The following is a 27,639-nucleotide window of genomic DNA, read 5'->3' as shown; positions in this document are numbered from 1 at the left end:
CTGTAGTTATATTCAATTACAATATTTTTAACAGACTTCCACGCCACCGCATATCACGCATTTTCATTTGCAATGTCATGCTCCACCCAGCAGTTTAGTCAGCGTACCATTGTTTACATACAGTGAACCATTTATAGCAGTGCATGTATGTGGTCATCCGCTCTTTTCTACAAGCAAATTGGCAATTTCTGCAGCAGCTAGATGGTTCCGCAAGCTGCGCAAACAAATCCGTCCTCCTCCGCGTCAGAGGATTCCGGCAGATGAGGTTGGAACGCTACGACGGAAGCATCGATGCAGCTCGATGTGATGGAACCAAAAGAACTGTGACCGTTTCTTTGATGACGTGATGCTATTCTGCTTCTAAAAAATGATGAACTGCATCTTTCATTTCCCTTTCATCCTACTTCCTTTCATTCTGTACATCATATCTCCATGTTTATTATTAAAAGCTATAAAATGCCACTACCTTCTTCGCCTTTAAGCCTAATCTCATCCTACATGTATACATAAGAAAACAAACCTGCAGATTTTAATAAAAACAGAACTTTAATTTACCAAAGGGAATGTTTTGACCGGAACCTAGACATTTGTCTTGTTTGTCTATGCTATAGTTTATAGTCATATGTATGTATGTCTATGCGCACCCCTCCACTCGCATTTCAAAACTTTTAGCAGCATCTGATAGTCAGAAATGGTTTCAGGACTGCGATGAATAATTTTTTACCCCTCTTCTAGAATTTGATACTAAACTGAGTAGTTTCAAACTCAAATTGCATCCAGTTCGAAAGTACGATATGAAAGAATCTGACGAGTCGACTTTTCTAAATGAAAAAATTTAACAAAATAAAAATGTTTAACTAAATTTTAAATTAAATATTTTATCAAAAAAAATATATACAGTAATAATAGTCAAAGGGAAAAATTCCAATTTATATTTCTTTTCTCTCTGAGAAAATTTCTATTAGTTATACTGCAAGAAATTTCTATTAGTTATATTCTGTAATTCAAACGTATTGAAAGCTAAATTTCAAGTAACTCTAATATGTTTACTTAACAACTTAATAACTTATTTTAACTTAAAAATAAACAAACTAAGAAAATTTTCCAAATAATAAAAATCTTGAGAATATATAATGACAATCTATTCTCAATTTTTTTTATGCATATGGGAAAAAGAAAATTTTTTGTATGCAGAAAATTACAAATTTTTTTCTTTCTCATTACGACACCTCATGGCGTTTCGATTTTGATGAAGTTTGCAACCTTAGAGAAAAATCACTGAAAACTATTTTTAGCATGAATTGTTGATGTCCATCGATCAAACTGATTTTCATTAATTTTTAACTGCGTGAAAAACTCGTCACATATAACGTACTCTCAAACAAAGCGATTATTCTTATTAGAAAAGTTCATAAATATGAGTATTTATCTTTTGACAAGTATGAATAAAATTTAATCAAATCTGCATCTTCAAATCCATAAATAAAATGTATATAATTTTATATAAATTAATTAGCTCCATCTGTAGATTTTATGCGCCGTTACTCATATTCATTTTTAATGGCAATGAAAATTATGTAATATCAGACTTTAAACCATTAAAATCTTAAATCTTTCCTTTAAATTCTTGTTGCAATAATGGTAATTTATGGGGAATGTATTGTACAAAATTGTTCTGGCAGCTGCATATGGCCTTATAGTTTGAGATCACTGAGCTAATTGATTAAAGTGCTAAGAGAATCAAAACCAACCGGAATTGCACAGAAAATAGAGTAAATCATTTTGGACATTTATCTAATGAAATGCCCTTAAGTATTAGAAATTAAGTCTAATAACAATAAACAGAACATATAATAGAATTTTGATGAAATAAATTTCTTTAGGGGCTCTTTGATATAGGAGACATTTCAAGTTATAGAGACATTGGAACTGGAAAAGCCGGAGAGATGAAAAATGAGCAATCGCCTTCGCCGGGAATCGAACCACGGACGTCTGGAATACCGGCCCAGCATGCAGAACCACTACACCACGAACGCACGTTAGGAAGGCGAGAAAAATACCTTATATACTCCCCCTTTTAAAGGGTGACTGGGGTTTTTTTTAGGGGACCCAATCGCCAAATTCTGGGTATACAGAATCATATCCAACACGCTTTTTTAGTTCGGGCGCCACTGTAGAGACATTAGGTAAATTGAAAAAGCCGGAGAGATGAAAAATGAGCAATCGGTTTAACCGGGAATCGAAACACGGATATCTGGAATATCGGTCTAGCGTGCAGAATCACTACACCACGAAGGCACGTTAGGAAGGTGGGAAAAATACTTTATAAAGTTAAAATTTGCAAAGAATGAATGCTTCACATTTTTAATTTAATTATAAAATTTAATTCAATATTAGAAGTATTAAAATACATAAAACAAAAATTTTTTTGTCAGACTGAATATAAACATAAAGTTTGAATCAAATTTTTTTAAATGAATGTTTCTCTGTTTGACTATCTGTGACTTTTTCGTTAATTTAGTGTAAATACTACGAACTAGATTTCAAATAATAACAAGCAATAAATAATAACAAGATAATAACAAGACAAATAACAAGACAAAGATTCTTTTTACAAACTGTTTATTGTCACACAGTTCAGATATCTTTAAAAAATCACTCAACATTTTTCAAGAAATAGTCATAACTTAAGCATTAAATTAAAGAATACAGTTATACACTTTGGTCTTATTTAGAGGTATTTTAAGTTTATATTACACAGGAAAAGATCCACCTTTAAGGTTGCTATATACACATAAAATTTGCAGATGCACATGAAAAATATCCACAAGGAAGACATACTCTGAGAAAAGGCACTGCAGAGGACATAACAATTGTTTTTATACGTAAAAGAATGATACAAGATTTTTAACTCACTGTTACTGCAATCAGCATACAACAACTTCTATAAATTTCATGCACATAATTGTACAGAAATTATTAGAAGCACAAATATAGACCACTGACTGCAAAACGACTAGATTAACTTTAATAGTACACAAGTCTGAAATATAGTTTATTGGAAAAAAAAATTAAAAAAAAAAAAAAAAAAATAAGGGCATGCAGAAAAGTTGATTCAAAAACATACAGGAAGAATTCGGATAATCAATTGCCAATATAAAATTCATTTCAAGAATAATTTGATATTTATGCAGACAAAATTCTATATTAGATTTGAAATTCATATAGGAACTAGGTAATGGTTTTACGTAAATGCAGAACTTAAAAAACTGCACTAATTGCCTTTATATATTATATACAAATTTTAATAATTTCAAGCTTAGTGGGATAATTCAAACACTGGAACTTCAGAAATGCCTTATATCAAGTAATTGAACTTCAAAACATTACCTATATTTAATTAATATATAAAATATATGCAAGTATTCATATGAAATGATTTAAAACATTTAAGGAATTACAAAATAAAAATGATAAAATATTGGTATTGACATTTTCTCTCAAGTACTTGAATATGTAAATAATATATGCAGTAAAATGACAAGTGAAATACATTTCATTATCTAAAAAAATTAAGAAAAGAAAAGGAAATTTTCTTGAAGCAACTTCATAAAGGGTAACACTACACAGGCTTTCATTTCATACTAAGTCGCCTTTGCAAATTTCTTTTAGAGGGAAGAGGCTTACAAATTATATTTTTTTGCCCTGTATAATAAATTCTTTTTTAACATTTATTTTAACAAATGCAAAATATCGCAACGATATGCATGCAAATTGAACTTAGTTCAAAATAAAGCAGATTTAATTTGCATTCATATTCAAATTAGCTTTGATACAAAATATTTTTAAATTAAGGGTTTATTACCATTTTAATATTAATTTCAAATAATAAATAATAAAATTTTTTCAAATATTAAAATTCTGCTTTAGATGCTTTCCAATTAATATATTTTTATTATTTTAACAATAGCCAATTATTTTACAATTTTTATGCGTAATAATATAAAGCACTACAAAATTTTAACATTAATGCTTAATACTATTAATATCAAGGTTATTACTATAAATATATTACACCTATTCCGTTTATTATGTTACAGAAAGTAAGATAATATTGACTGAAAAGACTTTTGTATATATATATAAAAAAAACTTTGATGAAATATTTTTTTTCCAATTATGCTAACATACAAATTGCATTATAAAAAATCTTTTAAGTCTATATTAGGTTAATTGTAAGCTACAATTACTTTTAATTAAAAAAAGAACGGGATTAAATGTTACAATTAAAAAAATAAACTTTTTGTATTTTTAAGAACATATTATTTTTTGTTATAACTTTAAGGTGCTCTAAAAAAGTGTAAAATAAGGAAATAATGATACTTAATCTATTTAAAGTTTATTTATGCATAATGTTGTATAAGGTTATTTCAGTCACGATTCTTCTCCTTCAAAACTGAATAAGATCATTATCTCCTGAACTGAGACATTCTTTCATTGGGCCATAATTTAATCTTTAAAAGAAATATAAACATGTATTCTGGAAGACTATCACCTACATTTTCAAACATACAACCAGGAATTAAAATAAAGTAACATTTATATATATATATATAAATATAAATTATATTAGCAACAGTGCTTAAGATAAAAATATTGTTTGCTAAAGTACATAATCATTTTCAACCAATAGTAACATTTTTATTTGCTTTCAATAATATTGTAGACAATAAAATGAAATAAAACAAAAATGATTTATTGCTCTCTTACTGCACATACATATTTACATAACTTCAATATTTTGACAACAGCATACAGCCCATTTTATTGATTTGTTACATTCCTTGTGTTCTGTGTTTAATTATTCCCACTATTAAAGCTTTTATAGAAGCTAGTTTTTCCAGCCCTATAATCTGAATTGCTCTCTATTTATGTACATATCTACAAGAACACTTTACACAAAATACGTAAGATAGCTTCAAACCAATCAATGCTTGAAAAACTTGCATTGCAAAAATTTTAAATGCACTATTTGTAATGAAAATAAATGTCATTACACAACAAAAATTAAATAATACTAAATTAAAAGAATTAAATATAAGATACTTAAAAATTAGAGATAAGTTGCCTTATAGAACTTAAGTAACTTTCACATTGAAAAGGATATTTGTACACTAAAATGTTTTCAATATATCATCTAATCTTACAATAATAAAAATAATTTAACTACAGTAAGAAATTTTCAATACTACATTACTCATTTCTTAAGCATGCTGCCAATCTGTTTTTAGTTAAATAGTTTTACATACATGAAGGAAACACTTACACACACATAATAATTTCACAACCAATATAGGTGCTGTAATTAAATAAATAATTTATTGCAACTTGAATCATTTGGGAAATGTCAAAATATAAGAAATTTTCCAGTCTTATTTTTTCAGCAATTATACACAGAAAAGTAAAAATATGATACAGATTTAAGAGTATTCAGCAATAATTCACAAACTTCTTCTTCTGTAGAACACTATTTATGTTGACGATTATGTGTGAGGAACGAAATATTTCTCAAAATCTCAAATTATATTGAACAAAACTATCCATGGGCAAACAACACTATTAATTTTAAGTGTTGAAAGAATATACACACGGGAAAACTAAGAATGCTTACTGCAAATCAAAATATTGTAATGTAATAATTTTAATTCTTAAAACTGTACAGTTTAGAATTTTACAAAATTTCAGAAGAGATGTTGGATACTTTGCACTTTTAACAGACATAATGAATCAAACCACAAGCTTCATTTAAAAACTTCTAGAAATTATCAGACATAAATTTACTAAATTTACCTTATTGATCTAATTAAAAGGGGATGCTAGGGACAAAAGTATTCAACAGACAAATGAGTTTGAAGAATTAGTTTCTGAGCAGGGATTAGAAATATACAAGAATTTGTTCATTAAGAATTTATTGGTATACATCGTATGTAGTAAATATCTGTTAAAAATTTGGAATATTTATTAATACCTGAGAAGCGTAAAACACAAAAATAAAGTTCCACAGCAACAGCTTTTCGGAATTACAGCACTTGTGTTCAACACACCGGAATGTTTCCTACATGGAGATAATTAACTTTTAAGGAATACTGAATGCTGGAAAATAAGTGTTGCTGTTACCAATGAACTAAATCTTATCATTAAACTGCATCTTAAGACATGGAGTCAGAAATTATCCATCTACTATAGAATAAGAAGATTCTTCTATGTTCTCATTTTACAATCACTCATCTAATCATTACCTAAAAAAATATCTTCCTCAAAGCAACATTTAAAAATATTTAGCAAATAAAATATATCAGAGTAACTTTGTATAAAAAATTATATTTACTATGCACAATATTCATGTCTAGATGAAGACTTATACACACATTAAAAAAATTGCAAGAAACAGCTGCCACAAATTCAGGTGAAGAATTTAACAAAATATACTTGTCTCAGTTTTGGCATGCACATATCTAATAAAAGGGAACTTTTACGTATTTTACTTTTATACATTAAATGAGTTAACAAAGGGTACACAGGAAAATTGATTTAAAGCTCTAAAAAAAAAAAAAAAAAAAAAAAAAAAAAAAGAAAAACGTATTAAATAAGCCTAAAAGATTTAGAGGATGACAAGAAATGAGAACTAAATTCAATTTATACAAAATAATAATAAAGGAAAGGATGGGATTTTAGATGAGTAGTCATTAAGTGTCCAGCAAAACTGATTGGTATCAGAAACACCATCTGAACTCTCATTAAACTGGTCTTTCTGAATATACTTCTTTTTATTTCAATTTGAAAAATCAAATAGCAACAAAAACAATTTTTACAACCTATTCAAAACTTAAAGTTCTTCAAAGAACTTTAAGTGTACATGTGTACATTTATTGCTAATAAACAAGAACAAGCCATAGTATTTAATTACACATTTTGCTTTTCAAACACAAAGAACAATTCCTTATAACTTGTGCTATATGAGTAATCCTACAGCACATCCAGAGTTCTTGAAGCTCATACACATTTCAGTTTCATAACATCCTAAAGTTGAGTGATTTATATAATGCCAGAAGAACATTTTGCACAGCCAGCCAGGGTGCAATGACATCTTTGTTCTGACATTGTTTTCATGGACTAGCTACTTTGAATTTTCAAAAATCACTCAATAACTTGGAGCAAAGCAAACGAAGAGTTAAATTTTCACTTTGCACTTCAAGAAAACATTCTTAATAGTTTGCAGCTAGCTAATTTCAGCAGTCTTAGTTGCCTAAATTATCAATAAACTAAGTTATATAAGCTACAGTCACAGTGAAGTCCTTGCTCTGCTAGTGGGAGAATGAACTGTGGCATCTACAACTCTGTGTTTCTCTCCATGCCCAGATTCAGGATCCTGCAAATAGTTGCATAATTTAATGAGCAGAAAACTTTATAAACATATAGCATTATGCATTCTATGAGCTCTCAAATTCAATATTTTTTTTTTTTTTTTTTGAATTTTCTAAATTTTTAAAGACGGGTGGAAAATATCTTTGATCATTTCTTGTTAGAAGTGTGAATAATAGTTTTTGTTGGGGGTGGGGGAATGCTTATAACTCTGACATTTAGAACAAAACAGTGTAATTGGAATATTTTTACATATATGTAATTGGAATATATTATATACAGTGGATGGACAAAAATATGGAAACATCTTGTGAAATGCATGTTTGAAAAGAAAGATTGATTTTAATGAAATATGTAGGTGGCGCTGGCATTTTTGACTACTGACGCCACCTATACAACTTCGTAAATGTGCTAAACAGTTCAGCTGTTGTCGGAGTACTGTTATGTGAGGTTGTCATTGCATTATGTCAGAGTTAACAGACTTCGAACGTGGGAAAATTGTTGGAGCACGTATGGTAGGTCCTTCCGTAAGCAAGGTAGCCGAGGTGTTTAGTGTTTCAAGAGGTACTGTATCGAAGATTTATTCCGCATATTTGAAAAGCGGAAAAACATCATCTGCTAAATCACAGCTCGGACGAAAGTGTGTCCCGAGTGATCGTGACAGACGATCATTAAGGGCAATTGTGACGAAAAATAAAAAGACCACAGCTGCAAAAGTTACTGCTGAAATGAATGTTGTGTTACCGAACCCTGTGAGTACCAAAACAATTAGAAGGGAGCTTCATAAACAGGGAATTGCTGGCCGTGCTGCAATTGAGAAGCCACTCATCAGTGATGCTAATGCCCGTAACAGGAAAAGGTGGTGTTTAAGTCATAAAGCCTGGACTATAGAGCAGTGGAAGCGAGTAATATGGTCTGACGAGTCTTCTTTCACATTGTTTCCGACTTCTGGCCGAGTTTACGTCTGAAGAACGCCATCTCAAGCCTATAATACAGACTGCTTGTTGCCAAGAGTGAAACATGGCGGGGGTTCTGTTATGGTTTGGGCAGCCATATTGTGGTTCTCTGCTAGCCCCATGATAAGTGTGTCAGGGCACATGACTGCCAAGACTTATGTGAACATTTTGGCCAATCAAGTTCATCCCATGGTACAAACTTTGTTCCCCGATGGTGATGGTGTCTTCCAAGACGACAAAGCCCCTGTTCACACAGCTCACATTGTCCAAGACTGGTTTTCTGAGCACGAGGATGAGTTGTCCCATCTCCCCTGGCCACCACAGTCACCAGACCTGAATATTATCGAACCTTTGTGGTCTACATTGGAACGGAAAGTGCGTTCTCGTTATCCACCGCCAACATTGTTATCTGAACTTGCTACCATTTTGCAGGAAGAATGGTATAATATTCCCTTGGCAAACATACAGGAACTGTATTTATCTATTCCGAGAAGACTGCAAGGTGTTTTGGATGCCAACGGGTTTCCTACACCATATTAAGCAAAGAAACTTGTTTTTTTTGTATATATTTTTGTCCAACCCCTGTACATATGTAATTGGAATAATTCTTTCACATGTACCCACAGAATATGAATCTTTCATTTTTCAGAAAGTGTAACATACTGAAAAACATCTTAGAAATACATTTAGATGAAAGTGGTAGAAAACAAAGTTCATGGTTTTTGGTATAGATGTAACTATATACATGATGATCCAGAAGACATTTAACTTTCACAAAACTCATATTTTAATGAATTTACGATCTACATAAAATTCAGCAAGGATTAGATTAGATGTATCCTAAGCAGTCTGCATAGAAATATATAACAATATGCCTTTTCACAAATTTTGTATATATATAAATATAAACTTTTTAATTACAATACTAAGCAGCATTGCACCTCAAGATCTTGAATTTATGTCTCTACTTTTGAACTATCACTTTCAAAAGTCAGTAATATACTGATAAATTATGCAACAATACTATTTGTAACACAGAAAAAAATCACACACTGTCTTCTGTAACATTCATACAAAATGAAGCAGTTTCCATAGTTATGCTCAGCTTATGACTAATATGCCATCCCTTTCAGCATGAATGATCAAACAGATCAAATACCTGAAATCCTCTGAACTCCAGCTGTGTGGTTATCTGCAGTGATATATGTACAGAGATCATCTACAAGGCGTATTCAGAAACTAAGTACCGTTTTGAAAAAAAAAAAAAAAAAAGTAAAACAATTTTTTTGAATCCAATTTTATTTTTACATGAAAATACATGTCTTAAACTATTTTTCAACATAGTTCCGCCAATGATCAAACACTTGTCATAGCGGGTAACCAGTTTTTGTATACCATCGTCAAAGAAACTTCCCGCCAGTTTCGATAACCACGACTCCACAGCATTTTTCGTGTCATCGTCAGATCCAAAGTGCTTGCCACCAAGCTCGCGCTTCATGTGCAGGAACAAGTGATAGTCGGACGGCGCCACGTCTGGGCTGTACGGCGGGTAATCGAACTGCTCCCAATGAAACTGTCGAATTAACGATTGAGTGACATCAGCAGTATGGGGCCGAGCTTTGTCATGGAGTAACACAATTCCTTTACTGAGCATTCCTCTTCGTTCGTTTTGAATCGCACGCCTTAGTTTTGTTAAAGTCTCACAATATCGTGCCGCATTAATGGTTTCATTTCTGGGAAGAAATTCAGTAAGCAAAACGCCTTTCCTATCCCAGAAGACAGTACACATGATTTTTTGTGATGACATTGTCACTTTGAACTTTTGTTTTTTTCAAGAATGTGTGTGTCTCCACTCCATCGATTGTTGTTTCGATTCTGGTGTGAAATGACACACCCAAGTTTCATCACCTGTCACAATTTGGTTTAAAACGTTTTCTCCCTCATCACTGTACTGCGTGAGAAATGTCAGGGCACTACCAAGTCGCTTTGTTTTGTGAACATCAGTGAGCATTTTTGGAACCCATCTGGAACACAGTCTGCGATAATTCAAGCGGTCAGACACAATTTCGAACAAAACATTACGTGAAATTTGTGGAAATGCCTCTGAAAGAGTTGTCATTGTGAAGCGTCTGTTCTGATGAATTGCTTCATCAACTTGCCTTACCAAATCATCGGTGACAGCAGAAGGCCGACCACTCCGAGCCTCGGCGTGGACATTTGTTCTATCTGCATTAAACATTCTTACCCACTTTTTCACCATTCCATCACTTATCGCGTATTCACCGTAAACTTCTGTCACTTGGCGATAAATTTCGGCCGGTTTAACATTCCTCGCATTCAAAAATTTAATCACGGCACGAGCCTCACAGTCAGCGGGAGAACTTATAGTCTTAAACATTTTTAATGTGCACAGCAAACTGAAAACACAACATAGAGCAATCAAAATGGCGACAATTGAAAGTCAGTGAACATGGAAGACTAGTGCGCATGCGCGGGACGCCTACCACAGCGCTGCGACGACGCTAGAATGAAACGGTACTTAGTTTCCGAATACGCTACGTATTTCAAGCAAAGACACTAAAAGATGGCATGCATTAATGATTCCTATAAAAATGCTATTTCTACAGCCTACATCTTATCTTGACCTTAAATAATGCCCACTGCCAAATTCAGCCTTCATTATGGTTTTTTATAAATGGACGAGATTAAATTATTTAAATATTCTTCATTTATTATGAGGTAATTTTTATGGATGAGGTGCTACCTTGCAAACATAACTGTAATTAAAAAGTATGCACAATAAAAATTCCCTACTGAAACGTAGTCATTCTGCATTACTACATACTAAATTTCACCAAACTAGAAATTATTAGAGTTTTCAGTTTTGAACCTTTTTGACTTACCCTATAGAATTTGAAATAATTCATTTTTAGTGAAGTTAACATAAGCAGCAATATTTTCTCTTTAAATGAGTATGTTAATTTTTGGAGTTTCATTCTTTCCTTTTCAATGATATAAGCAATATCCATTAGTTAAAAGCAATAAAATATAATTTCAACCTAAACAACAAAATAAAAGATCTAGATATTAAGCAAAAAAAAATTAACATGCTTAAATGCACCTAGCAAATATTTTTTAGAAACTGAATTTGATTTATTAATAGCAACAGTATATTTACTTAAATAACTAATTTAAAAATACTAGTTATTATAAAATAATTAGAAATTCAGAAAAATCTGTGATTCGAACATCCCACTGGTTGTAAGGCTATTTTTTAGACTGTTTATACAGAAAAAAGAAGTAGCTAAGAATTAAAAAATATGGTAGGGCATGTAATAAATATCCACAATAAAGATCCTTATCTATCAGATGTGGAATTATAAACACAAACTTCAGATTTATTAAGATTATTGTAGCCTATACCATTAATAAATCCAGAATAGTCAACCTCTTAAGAAATCTGCATTTTACACTTTCAATGACTAAAATGTTTATATGAAACAGAAATATCAATTTATATACTTAGTCTGTGATATTTATTCCAGAATTCAATAAAATGTACCATTTCAAGAGATTATATAATTAAAAATATTAGTTTTTATTTCTATCCAGTCTGAAACAGTTTACTTTTATAACATAAAGATCTATGCAATATTTAAAACAAATTTAATAATCACAGTAAAATAATCTTACATTGGTAGAAAACGCCTGACCTTCATTGGGACAGTCAGACTCACGAAAGGCACGAAATGGCTGATAAGCCTGAGACACAGGAGTAACAGGGTGCATTTGTTCTTTTCGTTTTTTTCTGAAACGGAAACAGCATACATGAATATATATAATAAAATGATTTATTTACTATCTATGTTAATTTGGAGCCTGATTAATTATTCTTAGACTGTACAAGAATATGGGCAAAATTTATAGTTATTTTTGCAATAATTAAATGTAATTTTTGACAGATTAAAGTCAGGAATTAAAAAATAAATAAATAAAATAAAAAAAATGCAAACACAAGAACACAGCTGCGCAAGCCTGGCTTAAAAAGATTTTGTTAAAATACATCATCTATTGACAATTAAAATACCTGACTCTCCTCCCCCTAAAAAAAATCTCCACTTTCATACTTTAAATACTGTTAAGAAATTACAAAAAATCCAAAAATTTCTTCAAGAAACTTACTTATAATGAACATAAACTGCAACAGAAATAATTACTAAAATGATGATCAGAAGAGTTACTCCTCCAGCAATGCTAGCCGTTTCAATCATCACTTGTTGCCTGGATGCTAAAAACAGAATATCACATATAAATAAATAGTTAAAAAATTATTTAATTAACAAAAATAAATTATTTCATATCACTTCCAGGAATCTAGATCTGTTTTTGCAATAACTTCTGATTATACCTATATACGCATTTAAATGCAATAGTCTCACATGAGAATCAAAGTTAATTATTATTACATACTTTGGCACAAGAAACTATTTCACATTAAGCTGTTTCAAAAAGTGGGATTAAAAAAATTAACAGCTGGTTCACTAACAAAATAAATGATAAAATTAGCTACTTATTGACTATAAATTGCATACATTATTATTACAATTTAATTTAAACAACTATTTCACTGAACTTTAGAAAGAAACAATGGGAAGTGGTCGAATCCCATCAATACTTGCATGGGCAAACAAAGATTAATTTATTTTTAAAGTAATTTATAGAAATTAGTCATTATTAGTAATTTCTAGGAAATTAAACTATCTATTAAACTATTAGTTAAATTGGAAAATTAAACTATCTTCATTTTTTGCAAAAGGTAAATGAAAATCAGGCTCATTTCCTTAATTTAATAATTACAGTACAAAGTCCATAATCCTGACTTATCAGGACTTCGGCTATTCCGGATTATAGATGATCAATTTAAATCTGGTAAGATGGCATGCAGAAATTATACAATTAAAAATATGAAACCGTAATTTATGAAATAAAGAGAATTATGATCTAAAAGGTATCAAAATTAAAAAAAAAAAAAAAAAAAGTTTACTATTTATTTGTTTACTTTATTAAACATTTCTTTCAATGCAAGTTGTTTAAGTTGCTTCGTTTTTTCTGCTAAATGCGCATGCGTAAAGCATACAAAAAAAAGTTTGTGGCTTTGATGTCCGGATTATAGACCATTCCGGATAATGGATGTCCGGATTATAGACTTTGTACTGTATTATTATTAAAAAAACATATCAATAAAATGAGCTTGTATACATTTTAATAATACAAATAAATCACATACCTAAATAAGATCCATCCAAGTCTTTAAATTCACATCTTTGGCCCACAAACCCGTTTGCACACCTAATACAAATAAATAAATACGTTTAATTTTAATCAAGTTAAATAATTATCTACTAGACAAATTGAATACATTTAAAACATAAGATTATTCATATTATAAAAGTTAAAAACTTAGTATTTTAAGAAGTGTTTTCAATAAAATATTTCTAAGCGTTCATATGTAGCAGTTTCTGAATCACATACATTTCTGATTTTATATAAAAATTAACAAGATAATTTAGAATTGGTTTAGTTCACAATTACGGTAAAGCACAAAAATGCTATCTATTTTTAGAAGGATTATATTTTAGAGAATTTTCCGAGAAAATCTGACTTTAAAAATGAGCAGCCTAAGCAACCAGCACATTTTTCACTCAGAAAAGAATTTACTGAAAAAGCAGTTACCATTACATTATTGGTTCTTCAAGCCTTACACTATAGTTTTTACTTGTAACTGATAGGTGCTCTAAGACCGTTGGCAATTCTTAAGACATAAATAAAATATGTGGCAAAGTACAAACAGTTGACGAGAAAGGAAACTTTGAGCCTAATAGATGAGCATTTATAGCAAGTTCTGTTGTTTGAGCTAGTTAAAAAATCACAAGCAGGTGGCATTCTCTGTGTCCTGAAAGTTCGAACATTTGAGTGTTGTTGAGGTTGGAGTTAGAACAAAATGGAGGACCACTGTGTAGCACACCTCCAATGAAAAAGTTAACAGAATCTTCGGATGAAAGCATATGTGTGGGTTCATAATTTCTCATGAATGGCAATGATATTTTGTTTACATGAGATGAAAGCTTAATGTAGTTTTCCTTGCCGACTTTTACAGGTAAGTCGGCAATAATCGCCAATGAAAATGCACTCTCAGATGTGAAGTAAGGATTAACAAAGCAAAGTACATGATACAGAAATATAAAATAAATTTATTAAGTAAATGTATATATTAAAAATCAAAATGTGTGATAGTAACATTGCATGAAAATACTTACTCGCAATTGTACAGAATAGATTCTCCTATTTTCACAGAGAAACAGGTAGCTCCATTGAGGCAGTACCACTTGGCATATGCCTCAGGGCAGGCATAAGTCTGGAATGTGATGTTCGGCCTTACTGTAGGTTGAGGAGGAGGTCTTGGCCTAGGGGTGGAACGTGATGAACAGGCACCTATGTGAGAGAAAATCATTTGAATTTTACATATAATATTTCAGTACCTCAACATTTCAAAATATATTAATCCCAATTTATACCTTCAGCTTTTGAATACACAGAAAAATAAACTTGAAGATACGTTCAGTATTAAATTGCACATGTGGAAGATATTACCGCAAGCAAATAAATGTGCAGATTTTATAGCTGGAAAAGACTGGTACTTTTCTGTTATTGGGACCGAACTCAGGAATGTACACACGTATGCATGTACGTACGTACGTGTGTGTGTGCGTATACTTACTTACACGCATACTTATTGTGCATACATAAATAAATTTCTAAATCCTATTCCGATAACAGAAAAGTATCCAAAGCAGTTCAGAATGTTAGAAAGAGGGGTGGTTATTTATACTGATCTTCAGAAAGGTTTTATTTTTTAAATAAGAGCTGCATAACAATAATAAATTAATAAGCACATATTTTAAGAGTACATCAAAACACATACTGCGATTAACATATAAACTCAAATATTTCTAAGTGAAATCCTTTTAGTTTAAATTACTTATAAGTATTATGGCAAATATAAATATTTCCTGTTTAAATGAGCATGAAAAATGCAGTGCCTTCCAGTAATTGATAAAATACAGAATCCATTTCTATAACTTTATCAGAAGTCAGAGAAATGCTAAAAAAAAATTACTTCTAAAAAGAAAATTTCTAAAAAGTATACTGAAAATTTCACATATAAGGACTACACTAGTTAAAAGTCTCCCTTACGGGCTGCCGCGAAAATAAACATCTGTCTTCACTCGGCAAGAAACAATCTGCAAATAAATCCACAAAGAAATGGGCAATTATCACGGTAATAATGGCACACGATTACGTTTATTCACGATCTTCCGTATTAGGTGGGCGCAAAACAAGAGTGATGACGGGCGATCCATTAATAACAAAGGCAAATAAAGTGCCCTGACCTTAATGTTGCTTAATTTAACGAAACAAGCAGCTCCATGAAATAAAGGGGAGAGGATAAGATGTTCTGGAAACTAATCGCTCGTTAGAACGCAGGTGAATTTAAGTTACCCACTTTCAAGTTATATTTTCAATTGAAAGATGACTAATTTGACTCCGGCTTACGGTAGATCGCGGTTAATATAATCATTCGGATACTGTAATCGAATTGCAGAAGTTCCGCCCGTTCATGTACGAAAACATGGAAAATACGTCGCTTACTGTAAACAGCATTCGGTTAATATTATGAAAGTATAAAAGAATAAATTATTTTTTAAAACTGAAATAAAGTCGCAAAATAAAAGATAGTCATCAAATAAGTTCAAAACAGTTTATAAAAACTATCAAGGTGACATAAATATCTCCAAGTAGGAGATAAATCGCCAAACAGTTTGGTTTCGATTTTAGTCCTCCATTTAAAATTAGGCAAAAAAGCAACCTTATTTGGCGTAGGTCGAACTCTGAAGGTGATAAGATATACGTCCCTCTTCTTCAGGAGCCAAAATAATTCTGGAAAATTTCACCCCCTCTTGTTCCTGGGAGGAGATTCCCTGAAAGTATTTAATTGCCAAACTAGGGTTGTTTTTTGTCTAATCTAAAAATTTTTATTGGCATGTTTTATTCCAATGAATGAGAGATGCTCTCCTTGTATTAAGATTAATAGCACAGTGTCGGTCAAATTAGTCAAATTCTATTGCTGTTTTGAAAGATACTTTTTCATAGACATTTCAAAATTCATAGCTGCATTCGTGGTACACTTTCTCAGATACCTCTGGGAAAGTGGATTTTAATTCCAAAGGTTGATGGCTTATAACTCCAAAAGCCACATATTACGGTTCGAAAGCCTGCACATCGCAAAACTTCGAATCGATTCATAATTTGTTGTTTATGGGACATAATAACAAGCATCCAAGTAACATTTCATTATTAGATAAGGTTTATTGGAAGCTTCAACTGTCATGATTAAAAGAAATGTGATGCACTTTCATCAGCTAATTACTTGATTATAACTGATGCAGACCTGCTTATTTTACAAAATTCAACAAAAGTACCAATTCACTTAGTTAGATGGTCATAATCAATTCGTATCTAATTATATGCATACATTAGACTGAAACGTTCTGCAAGTGAATGAAGAACAGCATGGAAATTAAAAGGCAAAAACTGATTCTTGGATAATGAAAGGGAGGGAGACATAATATGGAATAAAAGCGATTATAAAAAAATGACGATGTTCTGAAATTTGCGCAAATGCTGCTATTTTCTCATAACAGCTACAAACATTATTAAATGCGTTATCTTTACTTTCTCTGAACTTCCATTTGCAAAAGCTGATTCGCTGAATTACAATAAAAATTAAACTCCGGTATGACCTTCAAAATAAAAATTCGCACACATGTGTTGATATTCACACCACGGACTCACTCGTATGCTGCCACTTTCTGCCTAAAAAACATGGATTAGCGGCGTGGCTCGATTCTAGCAAAATCAAGTGACCATTTCTTGAGCACAATGCTTACGGATGCCATTCCTGTCACAAACCGCCGCTAAACCTGTAGCGCCACCTGTCCATGCTCTGATGCACACTGGCAGGTTTTTTTTTTTTGCCCTCTATTCGCCTACTAAGGCCAATATTTAATGAAATAAATTCCAGTGAATTGCATATATTCTAATAGATCACGAAAGTTTTTTTAATAAGAAAACAGATTGCATCATTACTATTAAAAAGCTATTTTATTAAAAAAAAAAAAAAAAACAAAGAATGAACACCTGGGGTTATTAAATATAGCAGAGATTGTGCTAATTATGGAGGATTTCCAAGTGGATAACCACGGATACACTTTGTTGGGCATCATTGCTAGCTAGTGCGTGCGTCCCAACGATTAAACCTTTTTAAAAGCTTTCTCGTTCTTCCCACCCCAACATTCTTCAACAATATCTGTCGAAAAGAATGCAACGCATCTGTCGCTACAATCCAATCAAAATTTTCAAGCTTTATTGGTAGATTTACTGGTAGCCATCCAAAGAACAAAAACCATTGTTTGTCAATGGATATCAATGGCCAAACATGCAAAAAATTAAAATCCACTAAATTGTATAATGTCGCAATGTGTTGAATTTTATGTATTAATATAACTATATTAGTTATCCAAATGTATTTTCGCAAACTCATCACAAAATGTTTTTTTTTTTTTTTTTTTTTTTTTTTTTTTTCCCCCTGAGAATGAGTCAGAGAAGACAACATAAAATAAAATCTCTAAAATCGACGGAGACCGCAATCACTAAAATCACAAAAATGCTAATCGCTCTGGCAGATTTCAGTTAAACTAATTTTTAGCAGCGCAATATGTTTTACAGAAATCCTACAAAATGAAAAATTCTCAGCTTCAAATAAAATGAAAGGAAACCTAGCAGAAGAACTATATCGAAAGTTTTAAAAAGTTTAGTTTAAACTACACTTTTGAAATCACGAAATTTTAATTCATTTACGAGAAAGAATTTCTGTAAAAGAATGAAAATAATGGTTGCATGGTTTGTAAAAAGCAATTAAAAAACTATCCAATTATTATGAGATCTTAAAAAAATTCCGCTGTATTCATCATATTAAGTAAAAAGGGGGAAAAATTGAAGAAACATTTACAAAAAATTGCAAAAAGAAACCTAAAAACTTAGGCTTTTGACGTAAGTTGCTAAACGGATTAAGTTCGCGGTCAGATTTACAAGCAGATTTTGTAATGTTGGCGTAATAATTTGTTTATGAACGAGATAATACGATTATACACAAGAAAAGCAATACATTCGTTTTCCGCCTACAATTCAGTGATGAAATAAATTTTCACGTGTTAAATGGCGTAACCGTGGTTATGATCAAAAATATCAAATTCAGAGGTTCATATTGAAGAAATTCAATTGTAAGCAATTTGACACTGATGTGAAGTCACGATTAGAATATGCAGTTCATTCATTGGAAGTGAAACATTTGACTTTTTTCTGGAAATTCATTTTATTTAACATACACTTTTGAGGAAGTGATTACATTAAAAATAACAGAGCATTTCGTGGCGGAGGGACAGAAACGGGATGAATTACTTATGGTTTTAACTACCGATGGCTTTCGAGCTGAATAAAAAAATATAATCTACCTAAAATTCCAAAAACACAAAACACTAAAATAGGAGTGTCTATTTTACTAACTCTATTTAGATTACCTTGTTTAAAATTTCTTATTATTTAAACAATGTCAATTCTAAAATTTTAGCAGCATAACAATCCGAAATGAAATAAAGATAAAACATAAAAAATTACAAGAAAAAAACAAAACAAAAAAATATGAAAAGTTTCAGATTTTAAATTACGTCCAAAGGGGCGTTTTTTTCCCCTCCCCTTTAAAAAAAAAGTTTTGTGTGTTACCTTTATTTATTAAATATCATATTCTACGTACTCAAACGATAAAATTCAGTTCAACAGCTATATCGCAAAATAATTTTAAAATGAGTCTATCTTTAGAATTTTCGATACACAGTTCCGCGCCCGCTGGAGATAAAAAGGTTTTTTCCCCGCCGTACAGTGTTGCCATTTGTCGCTTTGAAATCGTTTAGTTTTTTAATCAAAAATTCGTTGAATAAGAAGTCGATAATAAAACAAATTTCAATTTCAAATTAGGGCTTCCACATGCCCGTATTCTATAGAAGATTACGTTATTTAAATTTTGATGGCTCTAGGTACCGTTGTTTTATCACAGTGCAAGAAATATACATACATTCATGCAGATTCTTCATTCATTAATGTCTTTAAATCTAATACAGGGCGATAATATTTAGTGGCAACAATTTGAAAAGTGATTCATCGTTTATAGTTAGTTTTCAATGCAAAATGCCAAAACGAAATTAATAGTCCTTCAGGGCAAATTTCCCCTTTGGACTAATAAACGACATTAAACATGAAATTAAATTAGTATAAGGCATTCCCAATTAAATTTATTCACAGAACATTTTAATATTTTTCTACATCGCAGCGGAAAGTTTTACACGAAAAGTTGCGGTTGGTTTGATGCTAAACTATCCAAATGCTGTTCCGTATGATAATGCTTTAAAATTAATCATAGCTGTTTGGCACTGCATTTTTTAGCATAAATATTTACGCACGTTAAGTGTGATAAAATGGAGATGACGTAATATGGAGGTTGTCATTTACAATTATAAAGACAGTTTAATACACAAACTGACAGCAAAAGCCACCTGACCAAAACATTGTCTCTCGCCAGATATATTCATAACATTTTTAATTTTAATTATTCATTAAAGAATAATGAATAATTAAAATTAATTATTCTCCCCCCCCCACCAAGGAACCTTTAATTTTGCCTTACAAAATTCCAATTGGGAAAAACTACTTTCACAGGAAAATTAAATTAAATAACTTCAGGCTAATATTTATGAAATTTTATCTTTTTCCTATGCAGGTTAATATTTTAAGAATTATGTTAACATGACCCTAGATTTCTACTTCCAATAATAATTAATGATTATAATTCAAATAAGTATCACAAAGATGATAATAAAATTATCAAGATCAGAATAATATTCGATATAATTTCGCTTTCGATAACAGTTCAGAATAACTTTCGATATAATATTCGCTTCCATAATTTTTCCAACCATCTGCGATTGTTTCATAACTCGTTAACTGCAGCGTATTTTTTCCGGGGAGAGAATTGAAAAGCTAATGCATTTAATGAATAACAATATTTATGTTATTCATATAAGTTAAGAATAACATAACAATATTTATGTTATTCATATTATATGCATTTAATGAATATCAATAGATAATTTTCAATAAATTTATGCAATCATATGAGGTATTTTCTTCCTCTCTTCCTCATATTTTCGCAGTGCAATTGGAAGCCTACTCGACTCGTATTCGAGAGCGCCAGGATTCGAGCCCCGGCGAGGACAATGCACATTTTTATAGTCATTAAGTTATAAGCATCTCATGCTTATAACTTAATGACTCTGGTGCCCAAACTAAGAGGTAGCGTACGACAATTCGTCACCACCCCGATTTGGCGACTGGGTCCACTAATCCTCAGTCGTTCTTTAAAAGGGGGAGTATATAAGGTATTTTCTCCCTCCTTTCCGCATGCATTCGTGGTTAACTGGAAGCGTATTCGGGAAGTTCAGGGTTCGAGTTCCTACGAAGGCACTGCACATTTTTTACGTCTCATACTTCATAATAACCTAATGACTCTACCATCATGTTAAATGGTTTCTAATCATTGCCAGGTTTGTTTTAAGTTCTGCGATTAAATAACCGTATAATTTAAAAATGTACATTTTACATTTTGCTTGTTAAATGACAGTGTTAGTAAATATAATTTTGTTCCTCGTGTTTCATACTAGTCTCATTCTGAAACTAATGCAAATTACTATATATATGTAAGAAAAATAAAGAATATGCAAAAGATTAAATTAGCAGCGTAAATTAATTTCCCTTCTCTATTCTAAAAATAGCAACATTTATTTGCACTGCGTCATTTCGAGAAAAATTATGACATAGGTCATACGTAATTCTGGTGATGTAAACTGAACTAAAACTCAAGCAGCCAATAATAATTTTACCGCGATATTAACTATCCAATCAAAATGCTTTGAGAACCAAAACTAACTCAGCTTGACTTAAGATTTCATCCTGAACATTACGGCACTTGCTTTCCACGCTTTGGCCTAGCTAGACTGCTGTCTGTCTGCTACTGCTTTCTTGCTACAAAGTTATCAAAAATGTAAGCCTTTTGGAACAGGCACATTTCATGTGCCGACTTGTGTGTAGCCGCAACAAGCTGCTGAAAGTAAAACTGATGATTTAATATGCCTTCGCCTCCAATTTCTTAGTCATTATGGATCAACACTTCTATGCTATCAAAATTCCTGCTCCTGAATATATTACATATATATAACAAAAGAGAAAATTTTCTATCTTTTGCCCATCAAAAATTGTCTCAAGAGATACTTTGGGAATGGCTGCAAGAGAAAGTAAAATTACTTAATCTGCAAGAGAGATTCTACACCTGCCCCGTCCTCATCGTTTATAAATGCATTTTATTATTAGCCGCAGAGAGAAAGGCTTGACACCTGAATCTCCGCACCGGACAGCAGCAGGTGTCTGTCCGCCTCGCGTTCCCATACCGCTGCCGCGTCCGTAGGTTGGACGGCAAATGAGAGCCACAGAGGAAATAGGAAACGCGGCATTTCCTCCCTTTTGATGCAGAGATCGAGTCACTAACCTTCGGGCTCCTTTGTCGCCCACGCCTCTCACGCAACTGCGCGCTTGGTTTTTCACAAATCCAGCAGCATGGACGGAGATCGCCCTCCTACCACAGATAGACGAAGCGATCGACATAACAACACCGCAAACCACACAATGAAAGAAAAGAGGAAGGAAATCCACGGCTGGGATATACAAAGAGTTGATCTCAAACAAGCTACAGAGGTTAGAGAATTTCCATCCATTGGTCTACAGAGTTCCCATCCTCGTCTACAGTTCCCCACTTTTGTTTAATAAATACTTGATAAATAAATAATTAAAACACAAATGATACACTGTAGGTCTGAAAAATACACGGGGTCTGTTAGATAATGAACACACATTCTTACTTTCGGCGACTGCAAAAGGAAGAATAACGACATCAAGAAATATCGGAGCCAGATATGGGTAATAAATAAATATGCTCGACGTGAATTTAAAGACAAAAGGCATGGATGATATTCTAGAGATATCTGTCTTTTAATCAATTACATCCCAAACATAAATAAATACGTTTCTTAAAGTTTTCATGGAAAAGCTTTGTATGTTACTTCAGAATATCAAGTCAGAACTATCTTTTAGCTAATGACATCCTTTACACTGATGAGAGACTTTCAAAGGAAGATCGCAGCTAAAGCATTCACATGCAGCATTTCATATAGACAACAGAGACTTTGTATTAGCTCAGAAGGACTGTTAGTCTCGAAACAGTATTTTGCATCGAATCGCTGTAAAAGGCTGAATCATTTTTCAAGTTGTTCCCACCAAATATTATCGCTCTGTATTATTTAAAAAAGAAATCAAATAAAGGAGGATGTGTATGAATGTAGGTATGTTTCTCGCATTATGAAGAAAAAAAAAAAGAAAGACAGTACCTAGAACCATGAAATTTTGAGTAACGTAATCCTCCACCCGAACATGGGCACCTGGAAGACCGAATTTTGAACTTGTTTTATTAGTTCACATTTTGTAAAACTTTAACGAATTTTTGATTAACAAACTCAACGATTTCAAAGCGAGCACTGTACAGAAGAAAGGCATTTTTATTTCCAGTGCGACAGACTGTATTGGAAATTCTAAAGATGTGCTGTTTTTAAATATTTTGTGATATTGCTGTTGAATTGAATTTCATGTGGTTTAAGTGCGAATAACATGATATTTAATAAATAAAGCCACAAAAGGTTAAAAAAAATCCCATTTGGGCGTAATATAAAATCTTAAAAGCTTTTTCTTTTTCTTTATTTATTTCCTAATTCTCCTAACAGAAATTTTTTTATCTAATGCAAAAATGATAGTTATTTTTATATATGCGCATTTTTCAGAAAAAAACTCCACTTAAAATTCGAGAAATGAGAACAATTTCAAAGCTGGCGAATTCAGTTTAGACTGATGTTTTAACAAAAGAGCAGTTTTTCAAATGCGGGGTTATGAGTGATAAAATAGCTTTCTTCCCACTTCATCTAAATAAGCTGCTATAAATCCAAATGCCTTGGTTTGCCATTATCAAGAATGAAGTAATTTTCTGGTGCAATCAGCAGGGCGAATAAAAAGCAAACAATCAGGGAGAATTACTGGGAGGGGAGCAACAGTACTAACGGGTAGAGGGCGCGCGTGCAGCATGCAGTACGCGTGCCGTACTACTGCTGCTACCACCTGGATGCATACCCTCCTCACCTGGTGGGGATAGCGAGATAAGACGGCCAGTTGCAAAAAGTGGGGGCACGACGACAGCTGCCCGAAGCTAGAGGGGAAGGCAAGAAAAGGAGAATTTTTTTTTCTTTTTCATTTTTTGAAGAGACAATGTATAATAGGGTGCAGGCGGGGGCACGTGCTCTTGCCTTTCGAATTGCGTGCAGGACTTCCAGAGTCCCTTTTTTGCTCCCGATCACTGCTGACCCAGCGGTCAGGCGGAGGGAAAAGAAGAAGGGTTGCCAAAACTGGCTTTATATCGCTAAACTCAGAAAGCAGCACTAGCCACAGTTATCTAATAAATCCTCACAACATCTAATGGAACAGCAAATAGCATTATTAATTTATTTTATTGACTGGCATTAAAATGGAATGGGGCTTAGTTACAAAACCGTATATACATTTTAAATTTGGATAATGTTAGCGTCTTTAATGACTTCTTCTTTTTTTTTTTTTTTTTTTTTTGTTCAAGATCGGAAAGTGAGTGGGCTTCATGCATAACTGATGATTCAAACAGGTTACCACAATGAAACTGCAGTCCATGTTTACGGTTCGGATCCCATCCCAAATCTTTTCTGTTTTCATTTCAGTCGGTAAAAATCTGGGTTGACACAAACAAATGCATCTAATGCAATCCTCATTTATTAACTACTATTTCCTATGTTGCGATTTATTTAACTTTATCTGAAAGTAATATTAGATCAAGCCCACAAATTTTATCATGGCCAACAGACAAGGATTGCGACTTAGGCCTTGGCTAACTTACAGGTGACAGTAAAAATCTTCTCCAACTTCGTCGTAATTTTGAAGTAGTATCCCTCGGCGCGTGGATCGGAGGGTCTTCAATCAACCTCTCGAAAAAACTTTCGGTACGAAAGCATTTTCAGTGCCTTCATGCCATAAGGACACTACACACTAACAAACCTCTATGAACCTTCCGGGATTAGGACTTGAGCCCAAGCCAGGGCAACCGGCTTCCCTATCACCGTGTCAACAGGGTTGCACTATTTTGATCTGTTGTATTAATAGGATACTATTTTAAGAATCATCTAATAACTTAATCATAGTCTATTAGCTAGCATGCTTACAAATTAAAGCATGAAGAACAGTAATAAGCTTTCCCCAATAAAAAACTTTGTACATGCATTATATTTTTTAAAAAATCAGCTTTTCTTCACATTTAAATTTCTGCTCGGAACGGGTTGGCAGCAAGCATATTTTGGTATTTTTCGAAGAGGCATTATTATAAATTTAATATATACTTAATTTAAGAAAACCAAATCTTTCTTGATCAAATTCAAACTTTTTTTATGGAGAGCACTGGTCTTGATACCTTGACATTTTTCTGTGCGAAATTTCAGCCACTTCAGTTTGATTATCCTCAAATTTCAGATATAAAAAATGCTATAAGCAAGGCTTTGCAATTGTTTTCATTGCTTTTTGTTCAAATGTTTTGTTTATTTTAGATTCAAATATGTCATTTAGTTAATTCTAAAAAAAAAAAAAAAAAAAAAAATTAAACATCATTAAAACAAGCCACCAAAAAAGCGTCATTAGAGCTAACTCATATAACTAATTTTTTAATATCATGTTGAATGCAATATTAAAATCATATTTACTGCTACACATATCATTATATTTATCGGTAAACCACCGATTTACTCTGCAAATGAACACTGATATTTCAAACAAATAAAAGGTAGCAGGAATTACAACAAACATATATTATTTCCTAAACATAACGCTGAATTTACGGTACTTCCCCCTTTTATGGAATGATGAAGTGAAAATTAAACTGACTTTCGGACATAGGTAACGTACGAGTATAAACTAACACATAGGACCTAAGAACTTGAAAGAGCACTGCACGCACAGGAGAAAAGGAAAAATACATTTAATCCCCTGCGCCCTAATGCATTCTTTCTAACGACGGTACTGAAAACAATAGGCGAACATACCGATCAAGAGATGATAGAATTTTATCGACAATAAACAGGACTCCTAGTCGACCTCATCGTCCATCTAGTAAGCAAAAACGACCCGATGTCCAGAAAACAATAGACTTCTGCCAGCATCTGTCCGCCTACACGATGGCACCCGGGATTCCGGATAGAACTCGTATCACGCTTTGGAAATATTCGATAAGAGGGATGGGAGAGGGGAGGAACAAGCAGGATCACCTGGACGGGTGGATGGTTTGTCCTCGCCATTGTCCGTCCACACATAGCAAACAGAAACCGAGTTCAGATAACAGCAGGTGGCATCGAAAGCGCCACCTGCTGGATGCTTTTTTTTTTGCCCTTCCATTTTCGATATTTCTCTTAAAAGATTTTAATGCATTTTTTGTTCGTTAACTACGCTGCGAATCAACAACGAGTCGTCCAAGCAGTTAGAAAAATGAAATTCATACATATAGGATAGAATGGACAATTTGCTATTATGAATACTATAATACTAAGTGAAACAACTAGAATAAATACTTCATGTCATTAGCAAGGGCGGGAGATGGAAAGACTATGAAAGAAAAATCCGGTGCATACTATAATTTCTTCATTTGAGAGACAGCAACAGAAATAGCACATGATATGAAAACACGAAATAAATACTTCTGTTAATACTACACGAAATATGAATAACCCATAAATATTGCATTTTAACGAACTCGTGCAACGTAAACAACTATTTTATCATAAGAGAATGAATGAAGAGACCCTCCCTTTTCTTGTTTAAACCGTTATAGAATTTCAGTATCAGGTTAAAACTACATGAAGAAGAATAGATTCAATCTAAATCAAATAAAAAGTGATACAATCATTCTGAATGATTTTATACTTCTACTAATTGCTTTATGCACGTTATTATCACGGCAAAGAACCATCGAGGCAATTACCACAGAACTTACTGAAATCATGTATAGATAAGATAATCAGATTATTATAAAGGATGGATGATATTTTATCATATGCTTCGAAGAAGATAATTATTATGTGAAAAATATCTAAGAGGGCTAAAATAATCTTCTTCTCTAGAATAGATGCGCAGCTTCTTCGCATCTTTCTGAGTAAATCCATATGTACGCCACATGTCAATCATAGTTCATATAAAAATAATAAGTAGCATGTTACTTTCTTTTAAACCTTCATTCGATTAAATGTAGGATAAACACGCCAATTTTTCTTTAAAACCGGATGGAATTTAACATTAAACAACCATTTCTATTTCAGGGAAACAGCTCTATGCACTTCAAGGAACTGTGAGGGTCACCTTCTTCAAGACACAAAAGTACTATACATCATTTCATCAGACACAGAGCTTAAAAGGGCCACATAAAAATAAATAATAATAATAAAATTCTTTATAGGTTAGATAATTCCCCTTTTTAATTAATTAATTATCTTTATTTTATCCATTTAAAGAATGAAATTTTGGTAAAATGCCGCAGAATATTTTCGTTTTTGAAGAAGAGTATCCTGTGTTAGATTTTTTTTTTTTTTTCAACATGTACAGAAATGTTTCTGAAATAAACTCTACACAAAGGTTGAATTTTGTGCAATTTTAAATACATTTACCACTAAAGGACCAGTTAAATAAGTTAATGGACAAACGACTAAACCTAAATTAATTTAATAAAATTGCAAATTTAATTTGCGTTACATTTCATTTTCAATATATTTAATATAGGTATGATTGAAAGAACACGAATTACTAGTGATATGTATACCATAGTTATCACCCCATTCCAGTTTTAAGTATCGTAGTTTCCGCAAGCATTGACTTTCAT

The 27,639-nt window shown here is 32.3% G+C and overlaps 1 protein-coding gene across 5 annotated transcripts in view; it reads right to left on the bottom strand.

The window, feature by feature from the left end:
- Nucleotides 1-2,605: 2,605 nt before the first annotated feature.
- LOC118183996 (uncharacterized) overlaps nt 2,606-27,639 on the bottom strand; it is a 255,046-nt gene continuing 230,012 nt past the window's right edge. For all 5 annotated transcript variants that reach the window (XM_085825051.1, XM_085825052.1, XM_085825053.1 and 2 more), the window contains 5 exons: nt 14,696-14,870; nt 13,666-13,727; nt 12,561-12,666; nt 12,072-12,186; nt 2,606-7,429 (listed from right to left, as the gene is read on the bottom strand). In XM_085825051.1, coding sequence (XP_085681177.1) covers nt 7,343-7,429; nt 12,072-12,186; nt 12,561-12,666; nt 13,666-13,727; nt 14,696-14,870 — 545 coding nt within the window. In that variant the 3' untranslated portion in view covers nt 2,606-7,342. The remainder of the gene's footprint in view (nt 7,430-12,071; nt 12,187-12,560; nt 12,667-13,665; nt 13,728-14,695; nt 14,871-27,639) is intronic.

This window comes from Stegodyphus dumicola, chromosome 10, assembly GCF_044657685.1.
Source record: "Stegodyphus dumicola isolate Sdum_Otavi_A_Nest chromosome 10, ASM4465768v1".
Taxonomy (NCBI): Eukaryota; Metazoa; Arthropoda; class Arachnida; order Araneae; family Eresidae; genus Stegodyphus; species Stegodyphus dumicola.
This window is presented reverse-complemented; position numbering and strand designations above follow the sequence as displayed.